Below are 13,099 nucleotides of genomic sequence, written 5' to 3' on the forward strand. Positions count from 1 at the left end.
ACCCTCTTTCACCTCTTCCCAAGTTATCCACGACATTGTGGAAGCTGGTTCCCTTCCCCCTATTTACCTTTCTGTTGTCTATGCTGCTAATGAGTTGGTTGATAGAAAAGCTCTTTGGGATGACCTGTTGGGTTTTTCGGCTGGTATTGATCTTCCATGGGTTGTCATAGGGGATTTCAATTGTTGTAGATTTGAGGGAGAAAAAGCTGGTGGGAACTCTTTGTCTGCAGATAGATTGGGGGAGCTCAATAATTTTGTTTTTTATTCTGGATTACAAGATCTTGCTTCGGTTGGGCTGTTTTATACTCGGTATAACCAAAGGTGTGATAATCTCATTCACATTAAACTTGATAGAATGCTGGTTAATCCAAGTTTTTGGATTTATTTCATGCGGCTTATTACAAAGTTGAGGACCCCTCTAGGTTGGATCATTCCCCGTTAATTTTGTTTGCTGCTCATTTGAAAAGGAATTTTTCAAGGTTTATGTTCAAGGCTTTTTGGACAAACATTGATAGGTTTTGGGAGGAGGTTCTAAAGGCTTTTGATAGACAAGTTTATGCCAGTCCAATTGCCTTTTTTATGATTATTTGAAACTTCTTAAGATTGCTATTCAGGGTAAGAATTAGAGCTCTTCTAATTTCATTTCCAATGGTATTTTGGAGATGAAAAGCATTCAGCATCAGTGTTTATCTGACATTCAGATGGATCCATTAAACCAAGCATTGAATATCTCTCTTAAAGAGGCTAATGACTGTTTAGCCTCTTTCCAATATGATTGGTTTTCTTGGATCTCTCAACGGTCCAAAGCTTATTGGCTCTCTCAAGGGGAGGATGATCTTGATTTCCTTTATGCCAAGATCAGATCTAGGAAGAACCAGAATACTATCAATGAGCTTGCTACCCCTACTGGCATTCTTTCATCTCATGAGGACTTGGCACATGCTCTTATTACCCACTTTAAGGAGCTTTATAATTCTTCCAATCCTCCATTGGAAAATTCTTACAACATTCCGGTTGGCAACAAAGTTCCCACCCATTTAATTCTTGGTTTTTTAAACCCGGTTACTAATGAAGAAATCAAAAAAGTGGTGTTTGAGGGTGTCTCCACTTCAGCTCCGGGTCCTAATGGGCTTTCTTTTGGTTTATGCCAAAAGACTTGGCACATTTGGCTTTCATCTTTACAGAGCTGTCAAACACTTCTTCTACTCTGGTAGCATGCCTAGAGGGGCTAAAGCCACGGCTATCACTCTTATCCCTAAGGGTACCCACTCTAATACCATTTCAGATTTCAGACCCATCTCCTTATGCAATGTGTTTTATAAAATTGTGGCTAAAATCCTTGCTAATAGGATGAAAGCTATTCTTCCTTTTATTATTCATGAGAGTCAATCTGGGTTCATTTCTAAGAAGTGCTCTACAGACAACATTATCGTTGCTTTTGAAGTTTTGAGGGAGTTCAAAAATAGCCATAGGTATTTTTGTGCCAAGCTGGACATTAAGAAGGCTTTTGATTCTGTTTCTCGTACTTTTATGATTAACAGATTGAGGAAAAAAGGATTCTCGGAAGCTTTTATTACTTGGATTAGAAGTTGCATCTCGGATGTTCATTTCTCTATTTGTCTCAATAGTGCTTTGGAAGGCATTTTCAATTCTTCTTCTGGATTGAGGCAGGGATGTCCTCTATCTCCTCTTCTTTTCTGCATTATCATGGATGCTTTATCTTCGTGCCTTAATGTTCAAGATGCTTTTTGGGTATGAAACTTCATAACCTCAATATCAATCATCTCATGTATGCAGATGATCTTTTAGTTTTTGGGTTAGCCACGGTTGGTAATGCTAATTCTCTCAATGAGTTTCTTCATAGATTTGCTGATGCTTCTAGCCTTCACATTAAACCCATGAAAAGCTCTCTGCTCTTCTTTAAAAGTTTTACCCCTGATAATGTCATCTCTACTTGCCTTGGGATTGCTCGGGTGGATGATTTTATCACCTATCTTGGCCTTCCCATTTCCACCTCCAGGCTTAATTCTGCTCACTTCCAACCCCTACTGAGTAGGATTTCTACTCTACTTGCGGGTTGTAAAGTAAAATTTCTCTCTTTTGCAGGTAGATTACAATTTCTAAGGTTCACTATTGCCTATTGGATTCGGGGTGCTGTAATACCTAAAGCTTGCCATAAATTGATCTCTAGATTATGCTTCAAATTCCTCTTTTTTGGCAACATCACAGATAAGAAGCTTCATCTGATTTCTTGGAAGTCTATGGTTCTTCCTAAATTTAAGGGTGGTTTAGGACTCCCTTCCTTTGACTACCTCTATCATAAAATGGCCACTTCTTTTCTCTTCAGAATGTTCAACAATAATACTTTGATAGGGAACTGTTTCAGGGAGAAATTTGAGTCACCTTGGAAAACTCCTCTTTATGCTTCTAAATTCTGGAAGCTGTTCTGTAGCATGGCTACTTCCATTCTTCATGCGGTTTCCCTCTTGGTTCACAAAAGCTGCAACTTATCTTTTCTTTGGGATCCTTGGTGTAAGAAAAAAGAGTTGGCTGACTTTTACTTCTCTTATAGGCTTTCCCACTTACGGGTAAATGGTTTTATTTCTGATGACAAGTGGGCTCTCCCTACTATGTTACCTAATGAGATCTCTTCTGTTATTTCGAGCACTGATATTTTGGGGGAGCAACCAGTGCTTACTTTGGATGGCTCCCCCTCTCCTCCACCTATGAAAGTTTTGGCTTCTTTTCATGAACATGTTGAAGATGTGGTTTTGTTTAAGTTTATTTGGCACAAGGGGCATGCTTTGAGGTATTCTAGTTATGCATGGATGGCTTTGAAAGGTAAGTTGAAAACTGCAGATAATCTCATTTCTAGGGGCATTCAGGTGTCTAGTAACTGCTCTTTCTATTGTGATAATTTTGAGAATCATTCTCACATTTCTTTGAATGTGATTATTCTTTCTCCATTCTCACTGATTTGCTCTCGGTTACTGCAAAGTTCTATCTTAGGCCTAATCTTATGCAAGTTTTCAACTTTCTTGACAACATTTGAGACTTTAGTAGGAGGGATAAACACTTCTGTTATCTTACTTTGGCCACTCTAATTTACTTTACCTGGAGAGAACAGAATAACAGAAGTTCTTCTAATATTTGGAGATCTCCAACTAATGTGAAATTTGATATTATTAATGCTATTCGTGCCAAAATGTTACATTGGAATGGCTTTGAGAGGCTTAAAGATAAATTTGTTGGTATTATGGGCTGAATTTCTTGTCCCAGCTCTTTTCCTGGGTGTTTTTTCGATATTGCTGGAGCATTCCTAGATGGGAAGTTCGTTTATGTTGATCTGGGCTGTTTTTGTTATTGTTTTTGCTGCTGCTCCTTTTTCTTGCTGTGGGATGGAGGTTTATTTTAGCTGGAATGTTTTGGATAATTTCATGATTGAGACTCTGCTGCTGTGTCATTCTGCTTTTGTCTCAACGTTTGTGGTTAATGCTGAATTTTTGGATTTTGGGACGATGATGAGCAAGGACTACATCTATCCAGCATCCATGGACAGTCTTATGGCAACCAGGTTTTTGTGGAGGGGTTTATTTGGCACTGTGACGGTCTATTAGTCCTGGCAACCGGTGCCTTCTGTTGGATTCGTGGCTTTCCTTATGCCTGGCTTTGATGCCATTTGATATAGTCCTTATTTTCCTGAGTCCGCTTAATTTTAATCCTAATTTACTTTAAAGTTTTCTTTTCTTACTTTCGATTTTGGGTGGTATAATTTTCTATACTTACTTGTAACTACTTTTTGTAACTTTTATTGATTAATATATGGGCTTTTGACCCCAATTCTCCAAAAAAAAAAAAAAAAGCTACAAACTTCCTTATTGCTTTTTAAAGCTACTTTCTAATACGAAATTTTAAATTTTGTACTAAAAAGCTGCTTTAAGAAATAGTAAGAAAGTCATCACAAATAAAACCTTAGTCTTAAGAATATGTAAAATTAATTAAGTATTCTAAATACATTCAATAGTGCTAAGCAAAGTCCTAAGTGGTATTAGACATCATTTCATCTGCGTGCTTATTCATCTTTTTATTTTCCTAGGTTCTCATAACCTATTGAGTATTGATGTTAATATTTGATACGATTTGAATACCCGAAAAAGAAATTTCAAATATGGATCAACCTGTTTAAAAAATGGGTTGGATTTGAGTTCTATATTCTAACCCAATTACAATTTCAGGCCAAATTCTGGTCAATCTGAAAGCTACCAAAAACTAACCCGTTGTGTTTTCCACTGCATTCGCCCGCTTGTGGCGCTCGTTGTGTGCACTAGCCCACTCAACTACCCACGCTCGATCAATCGAGTTAGAGGCGGGTTGGGTCAAATCAGGTTAGAGGCAATTCGGGTTCATGTTCGGGTTTGAATTTGTGACCCGTTTACCTAATCGGGTCAAGTGAGTTGGACCCAAACCCAATCCAAAAACCTATTTTGGCACCCCTACCTATGAGCAAACTTGCCTAGAAAATTCATGCTCAAAATATTAACAATTCATAAGATTTTCATTAATTAAACTAACTGATGAAGAAAAAAGAAATACATTATAAGAAATCCACCATACCTTCAAAGCCCTTGTTGAATCAAAATTATGCCAAAAGAATTTCTCACATCATAAGATAAAATAATCTCGAGTAAGAAATAAAAGTCACATAATTGTGTCATAAATTCACATATACCCTATATGCAAGGTCTCAAATTCGAAAAATTATTCTATGCGGAAACCGGTGGCAGAACGTCGTCCGGATACCAACCAAAAAGTGGTGCCGCGCATGGGGGTGACATGGCGCATTCTGATTGATTTACGGACCACATTCGCTGTTTGCACGAAATAATTAATCCTCAACTTAAAGATCAATTGATTGAAAGCCTAAGTGCACAACCAAGGAGCTAAGATAGAATGTACAGTTTCTTCCAGGCCATAAAATGAGAAAATTATTAGGTCCGGACAACGAACCTAGAAATAGGTCTGGATCCAATAAAAAGTTGCCACGTGGACAGCGCTTTGACAGCGCTTTGGATGCGCTTTGATTACGCTTTACCTGCGCTTGACTTAAAATTTCGCGAACACGTGTACATTCCACGCGTCAAATTTTTAGTGGATGTCCGGACGTATCTCTACGTTCGGTGTCCGGACCTAATAATTTTCCCATAAAATGGAACCAATCCTTTGATTCCATCAATCATCTCAATATAACAACAAAGATAGATAAATCTGTCAAATCCCATCGAATTTTGGGCTGATGGAATCATAAAATCAACCATAAGAAAATGTCAGGAAATAGGAGATCTTAGCAGGTTTATCTGCTCCTGAATAATGGAAGTATTCAACCACAGTTCAGCAGAAACTTTTGCATTGTAAGATAGAGAGGAGGAACCCATCCTTCTTCCCTTTCCTCCAAAGAAATACTCTCCTGACACATTCTGAAAAAAAGAAAGGCATGAGGAAAAACATTGAATTTTGATACAACAGATCATTACAATACCAAAATACTCACAGAAGGTGCCAATGCAGCATCTATAATTGAAGAGACACCAACTTCCGGAGATTGGAGAAGGTGCAAGAAGCTTAGAACTCTGAAAGCCAGTTGAGAAAGGCATGGAGGAACTTCCCGAAGTATGTTGGTCTGGACCACCCCAGGATCAACAGGGCTGGAATATACGGAGTGTAACTTTAATAGTAATAGATCTAGTGGATCTAGTGGGAGGATTGTGACTTTGAGCAATCAATTCATTTATAAGAATACCCGTTTTAAATATTTTGAATTTATTGTTCAAAGTGATGCTGAAATAAATGGAAATATTATTAGTATAATTCAAGTTTATAAGAATACCATTTTTAACTATTTTTGATTTATTGTTCAAAGTGATGCTGAAATAGATGGGAATATTATTAGTAGAATTTAAGTTGGATGGTTGAAATTGAGGAATGGAATGCATCGGGCTTGTTGTGTGATAGAAAAGTCTCCCTCAAACTTAAGGAAAAATTCTATAAGATGATGGTGAGAAGCCAATGCTTTATTGCGCAAAATGTTGGCCCTTAAAAAAGAATCATAATACTACGTGTTGCAAGGATGAAGATGCTCAGGTAGATGAGTAGTTTTATCTTTTAGAGATAGGATACAAAACGAGCATATACATGAAAAGGTTGGAGTAGCTCACATGGAAGATAAAATTCGCCTTAGATCGTTTGGTCGCATAAAATAGCGACCTTCTGATGACCCGGTTAGGAGAGTAGATTTGGCTTATGTTAAGAAATGTAGAGACATAAAAAGACTTGGTTAAAAAAATATGAGAAATGACATTTCTTTATTAGATTTAAATGAAAATTTGACTCTTAATAGAAGACAATGGATAAACATGATTCATTTAGCCGACCCCACGTAGTCGGATAAAGTCTTGATGTTATCGTTATCATTGTATAGTATCATGAGCCTTAAGCTGGAAATATTATTCTTTAAAACTCATAAACTACTTTTTATGAATTCTTTGGGTAGGTTATGTAGAGAAAAACAAATACTTAAGGTCTATTTGGGGATACTGTAGTATTTAAAGTAACTCTAGAGCTATTATTGGGCAAAAAACTTCTGTTAAAACTGTTATAAAACTTATAATTTTTTTTCCTCCTAGAAAAGTTGGGACGGTGGTTTTGTATAGCTTTCATACTCTAATAAATCTGATTTTAAAAAGCTGCTTCTCATAGCATAAATTTCTAAAAAATATAGCAAGAAAGTAGTAGCAAAAATAAAGGTTAAAAAAATAAAACAAAACAGTGAACTAATCGCCCCAAAAAGACCTTTAGCTGGATAAGACTTGGGTTAGACTAACTAAATGAAAAAACTGCAATATTTAGTACCTCCCAACTTCACTTTGATGTAGGAAAAATTATCAAAGTAGGTTTTTGTTCTGTTTCACAAAAGGATACCATACTAAGCTTGCGCAATATCAATGTTGAGTTCTAGACTTACATGACAGAAACTTTGGACGATGGATTTTCTGCATGGAGTTGACGGTGGAGCTCATATGAAAAAAGCAATAAACACACTGTCAATATAGAGCATCAAGTCAGAAGGCAGAAACAGAGCCACTATACGTTATTTATCTCTTAAATAACTTACACTTGGAGTACTCATAGATAGAAGCAAATGGATACTTCTTTGAGATTGCCATATGACTAAATTTTTTGCAATCAAGCTTCAAATTAGATGCTGCAAAATAAACAAAGTGAAGATTTCTAGTAGATAGCCTTAAGAGCTCATAAAATGAAACTAAAAAACTTGAGTTTCACATTAAAAGTAAGTATTCTTGATGCTAATGAAGAAGCAAGTGGGTCATGTGATCTAGATAAATAAGGGACATCAAGTAACGCCACCAACTCTTAATAAATTATGCAAGAGAGAAGAAGAAAAACCTGGCCAAAAAGACAAGAACTCCATGATTTCCAATGCAAGGATTTTCATATCAATTAATAGTTGAAGTACAATAATGGAATTTAAATCCCTTATCAGATAGTATGTTAGACTAGTCCAGCCGGTTCACGCAGGACCGGCCCAGGCGCGAAAGAGGCGGAACTTCTCCGCCTCCTGCTCTAGCCGCATGAGCCGCATGATCCACGGGAGCCAATTTAGAATGATTTTTTTAAAGAGTTAGGAGGGAAACTTGAATGTAGGAACTGTTTAGAGATTTCCTTTTGAATTGTATACATTAAATATCTTGTTTTTCTAGGATTAGGGCATCTTGCATTTCGCTGATTTTGGGATCTCTTAGGTTTAGGTTATGGGCTCTAGATTCGTCTTGAGATTGGGAGAGATTGATCCTCCTCTCGAATAGAGGATCACTCGTATCTTGTTGTTTTCTTCCGATCTATTTGATTCTTGCAATAAAATTACTGTTTTTCTGGTTTGCTTCTGGAGTTTGGAAGAGTTTCTCGCTGATTTTTTGAAATTGAAAAGGATTTACTTGAAATTTTCAAGTGTTTCCTATCATAATACTTGTTGGACTTTTCTTCTTTTGTCCCACCGTTGCGAATATGATCAGGTGAACATTAGACCTTTTTGGGAAGCTCTTTATTCGTTGTTGCGAATATGATCATGTGGATATTGAGCTGTTCTCATTTGTAGTTGAGATGTGGTTAGGAGAATGCTGAACTCCCTTTCTCTTCTCACCCTTTGTCTCGCTGTTGCAAATATGGTCAGGCGAACATTGGGTTGTCCTCATTCACTGTTGCAAATATGGTCAAGTGAATGTTGGACCTTTCTTCTTTTGTCCCACCGTTGCAAATATGGTCATGTGGACATTAGACCTTTTGGGAAGCTCTTTATTCGATGTTGCGAATATGGTCAGGTGGATATTGAGATGTTCTCATTCGTTGTTGCAAATATGGTCAAGCGAATGTAGAACTCCCTACTTTTTTTTACTCCTTGTTTTGTTGTTTCAAATATGGTCAAGCAAGCATCGAGTTGTCCCCATTTGCTGTTGCGAATATTGTCAGGTGGATGTGGGACCCCTTTTGTTTTATCTATTCTGCTATTGCAATATGGTCAGACAGATAAATGATTCCCTATCTTTGGTTAGTCTCCCTTATCACTTTACTTTGATTATTACTCTTTTGCTATTTGATATGATCTTCAAATAATTGTTGGATTCCTTTTTCTTCGTATCATCTTAGATATTTTTTGTAAGTGATCGTTGAATTCCATTTGATTCTTTGTGATTTTGCTTTGTTTTGCTCATGTGAGCATGAGACTCTGATTTCCTTCTCCTATTCTACCATTTTGGTTGGATAGATAGTTGATTTTCTCTCTTTGTCTCTCTCTTATTGCTGATCTAGTTCTCATTAGGTGATCCTAAGGTTGCGTTTTCCTAGAGATAGGGAGGTCAACGCCAACATATACGATTCATTTGTTGTTCTCCGTATATATTGGGGGTCCGTTTGTTGACCTCATTTTTCGTTCGAGTATTCTCGAGCACCTTCGATTGACTTAATTAGACCTCGTCGAGCCCAATTCGAACTCGAATCAATCCGAATTGATTTAAATTAGACTCGACTACGTTCAATTAGGCTCGATTAATTTATCTTGGTTGCATCGAACTCAATTTGATTTAAATTAATATTAATTTGGCTGCAATTTCGTCGGCATAGCTAAGTCGAACCGTCTCGAGCCCAAACTAACCTGGATTTTGACCTAGAATTGAGCCCGGTTTCAGCCCAAATCTGAGTCAAACCAGCTTATTTTGATTTAAACAAACTCCAATTGACTTTTGGCTTAGTTTGAATCATTTACTAAATCCGGTAATTACCTCAATGACTGCGATTAAATGAAATCTTCGTTTCAGCCCAAATCTCGCGTTTCAGGCGATCTCCTATAACTCGGGCAGACATCGAGCAGCGAGCAGGTCTTTTTTGAGATAATTTCAAAAGCTGAAGCGAGAGAAGACGATAGGCGGGCATCTTCTCTCGGCAAAGAGATTCATTTTACTCAAAAACGAAGGCTCTCGACTTCCCTATTCGCACTCTCTCCCTCTCTCTCTCGATTTCTCTTATTCACAAAACCAAACTCTTCCCTATTCGCACCGCCCCCTCTCTCTCTTTCTCTCTCTCTCTCGATTTTGCACAACCCAGGCGGAACCCCTCTTCCCCTCCATCTCTCTGCGTTCGCGCGAGCTAGAGGCGGAACCCCCTCCTGCTTCCGCTTTCGGCTTCGCACGCCCGGACCGAACCAGACGCCTCACTCCCGGTCGAAGCCGCTCGGATCGCAACTTCCCCTGCTCCTGTCGCTCCTTGCATTCGGTCCTAGCCTTAGTCATCGTTCATCCCTTCTCCTCTTTGCAATGTAAGTGTTCTTCTTCTTATTCTTCTTCTTCTTCTCTCAGTCTTCTTATTTCTATTTCTTCTCCTTATCCTTTACTGCTTCTACATTTTCCTATTTCACCATGATAACTTAAAAAAAAATGTATGATGTTGAAATCCCTTACAAAATCTGAAATTTTTTTCCATGTGTATGCTCCCATATTTTCTTATTGAAATGATTGTCATATGAATTGTGAAACTCTTGTGTAGATTATTTAGAGGATTCCAATCCGGTAGGTGTGCAAATTGGATTTCCATGCTAGCTTGTTTCATGTGATCTTTTAAATATTGCACATCAAGTGTTTGACTAAATGTCATAGGATGAAGGTTAAGATGATTGGTTAATTGCGATTCATGAAACTCAAGCTTACATGTAAAATTTCTTCACCAATTGACATATTAAGTGTGAAGATTTCATATCATTGTCTTTCTACATTTGTGAGAGCTTAGACATGACTATGTTTGCTAGAGCTTTCTCTAAATTCTTCCATGTTGAATGCTTAATATTTCTTGTGAGGATGATGACTGAGGTTGCAAATTATAGCTCGTGACGTATTGATCTCATGGCTTCTTTTCTACTAATTTTCTTTGAACAATCAATTTCTTGTCAATGGATTATACAACATGACTTGCTTGTTTGAGCCCAAAAACCTATTGTTAACGGTAAATAAGAATGACTATATATTCATCAACTTATGGTTGGAATGACTTATTGCTAGTAATTTGATGATGCGTCCATTGTCATTTCTTGCTATCTAATTTTGTTATATTTATTTGATTATCAAATGGAGTGTTAATTATTTTAGAAAGTGATGATAGTTATTGCTAGCTATGAATGATTTCATATGGTGTAAACAAAATATAGTTTTGACTTATATTATTTATAAAAAAAATGAACAATTGGTTTGTAGAGCTTGAACTTGAGTCATGTTACATGATTTAACAGTTTATGTGTAAGCAGTTGCAAGTCTTGAGAGGTAATGTTGTATATTTACTAAAATGCGCATACAAAGTATTTATGGTAATGCATATCTATTAGAAAAAAAGTGAATGAGATTTATAAGCAAGATGCTTGTGATCATATCAAGTATTCATATAACTTCATTATTGCATAATTAGCATTCGATTGGAGACATCGATTTATGAATGACATGTTTAGTTGCTTATGCGTTATAATTAAAAAAATAAAATTATTTTTTTGTCGACCTTATCGGTAACAAGATAGCTTTTTGATATGTTTAAATGTTATTTTTCTTCTTAAGAGAATGTGAAAGCTCTCTCTTCATCTTGATGAATCATTGTTGGCAAGCATTGCTTCTTTGTGGAAACCCCTACGTCTCTTATATTGCTTTTCTCGCTGATTTTGTGGAAAAAACGAGTGCAGATTTTAAGGGATTTTCTCACTATTTTTACGCAAGAATCCCTATGACATTTTAGTAGATCTTTCATTGCTTCTTTGTAGAAATTCCTATAGTTTTAATAAAATTTTTCTCACTGTTTTTGTAAGAAATGAGTGCAGTTTTTTAGGGGCTTTCTCACTGATTTTACGCAAGAATTTTTATAGCATTTAGGAGAAGCCTCTTTGCTTTCATGAGACTATAGCATTTAGGAGAAGCCTCTTTGCTTTCATGAGAAAATTCCTATGTCTTTTTTATAGTCTTTTTCACTATTTTTTGTGAGAAATGAATGCAGATTTTGATGTGTTTTGTTCTCCAAACTGATTTGGAAATGAGTTAGATGCATATTTTCACTTGTTTTATACTTCAAACTATTTTTATAAATAAATTTTGAAGAATGTTTATATGTTTTCTTCTTTAGAGAATTTTATGTCTTATTGGAAGATTTCTTTGAATAACTATATTATTGGAAACTTTACAAAAAGCTTTGCGAGTTGTTTTACATCGAAAAATTTTATATTGTATCTTGTGAATGTTTCATGATAGAAGACTTCACAATGATTTCTCATTGAGAAACTTTTCACGAGTTTACCTCACATCAAATATGAAAAGCACTTAATTGTTTTTTTGTTGAAAAAATATTTTGGTGGATGATTTATGCAAGGTTATTATGTATCATTTTATTTGAAAATTTTTATAAATAATTTTTAAGATTTATAATTTTATAAATAGCTTTGTGTTTGAAAGCTCTTTAGTGTCTTCTTGAAGCAAAATGATCTTTCTTATATGAGTTATATTTCTTTAGTGTTTGTTTTTAAAAAGTTAGATTTTGGATGAAAACAAAACAAAAGAGGACTTATTTTGAGTTTAGTTCTGGGAACTTGTTCCCCTTTGCCGTTTTGAGTTTTATTTAGAAAATAGTTTGGTGAGTTGTGTCAAATGTATCAAGTGCTTCGTTTGGAACGTGGGGATAGCAAAGGGCATTAAAAACACTTTCTTCCCTATTTATATTATATTGGATTGGGGTGAAGGGCATTTTAGAGACATACTTTACTTCAAAAAAGTATGCCCAACAATAAAAATGCCTACATTCCTTTTATTTTGTATTTTCATTACTTTATTTTTATTGCACTTTGTCCTTTTTTTCTTTAATTTTAGTCTTTTTGCTTCTTTTCTTACTTGTGCTTTAAAATTAAATGCTTGCAAAAATAAGAAAATCCAAAAAGAAGGCAAGTGACCCTCCCAATGCGTAAATAACAAAAAGGTACGTTTATTTTTTTATTGCATTTTCATTTCTTTGTATCATTATTTGCTTATCATATAGAACGTGTTATAATACTCATCTTTTTTGTGTCTTGCGAGGTGATTGATAGGAAACACTTGGATTTCCAAGTGTTTCTAATCCAAAAAGAAGGCAAGTGACCCTCCCAATGCGTAAATAACAAAAAGGTACGTTTATTTTTTTATTGCATTTTCATTTCTTTGTATCATTATTTGCTTATCATATAGAACGTGTTATAATACTCATCTTTTTTGTGTCTTGCGAGGTGATTGATAGGAAACACTTGGATTTCCAAGTGTTTCTCACCAAAAACCAAGTAGATCCAATGTAAAACTGCTGTCCACAGCAGAAAAACAGCCAAAAACAGTAGGAAAGCAGGGAAAAACTGCAGAAAAATCAGAGAAAAGACTTGTATTTTACTAGTAGTTGCAAGGAAAATAGCAAAGATACAATTGATCCTCAATTCGAGAGGAGGATCGATCTCTCCCAAATCTCTAGACGCCGCTAGAGCCCAAAGAAA

General features: G+C 36.0%; 1 protein-coding gene across 1 annotated transcript in view; it reads right to left on the bottom strand.

Annotated features, from left to right (window-relative positions):
- Positions 1–4,611: 4,611 nt before the first annotated feature.
- Positions 4,612–13,099, bottom strand: part of LOC110097884 (dehydrogenase/reductase SDR family member on chromosome X-like) — a 17,969-nt gene continuing 9,481 nt past the window's right edge. Inside the window, exons 6-9 of the mRNA XM_020824522.2 lie at positions 7,169–7,258; positions 7,019–7,094; positions 5,549–5,702; positions 4,612–5,474 (exon numbers count right to left, since the gene is read on the bottom strand). Of these exons, the coding sequence (XP_020680181.1) occupies positions 5,325–5,474; positions 5,549–5,702; positions 7,019–7,094; positions 7,169–7,258 (470 nt within the window). The 3' untranslated portion in view covers positions 4,612–5,324. The remainder of the gene's footprint in view (positions 5,475–5,548; positions 5,703–7,018; positions 7,095–7,168; positions 7,259–13,099) is intronic.

Source organism: Dendrobium catenatum, unplaced genomic scaffold (genome assembly GCF_001605985.2).
Source record: "Dendrobium catenatum unplaced genomic scaffold, ASM160598v2 fragScaff_scaffold_574, whole genome shotgun sequence".
Taxonomy (NCBI): domain Eukaryota; kingdom Viridiplantae; phylum Streptophyta; class Magnoliopsida; order Asparagales; family Orchidaceae; genus Dendrobium; species Dendrobium catenatum.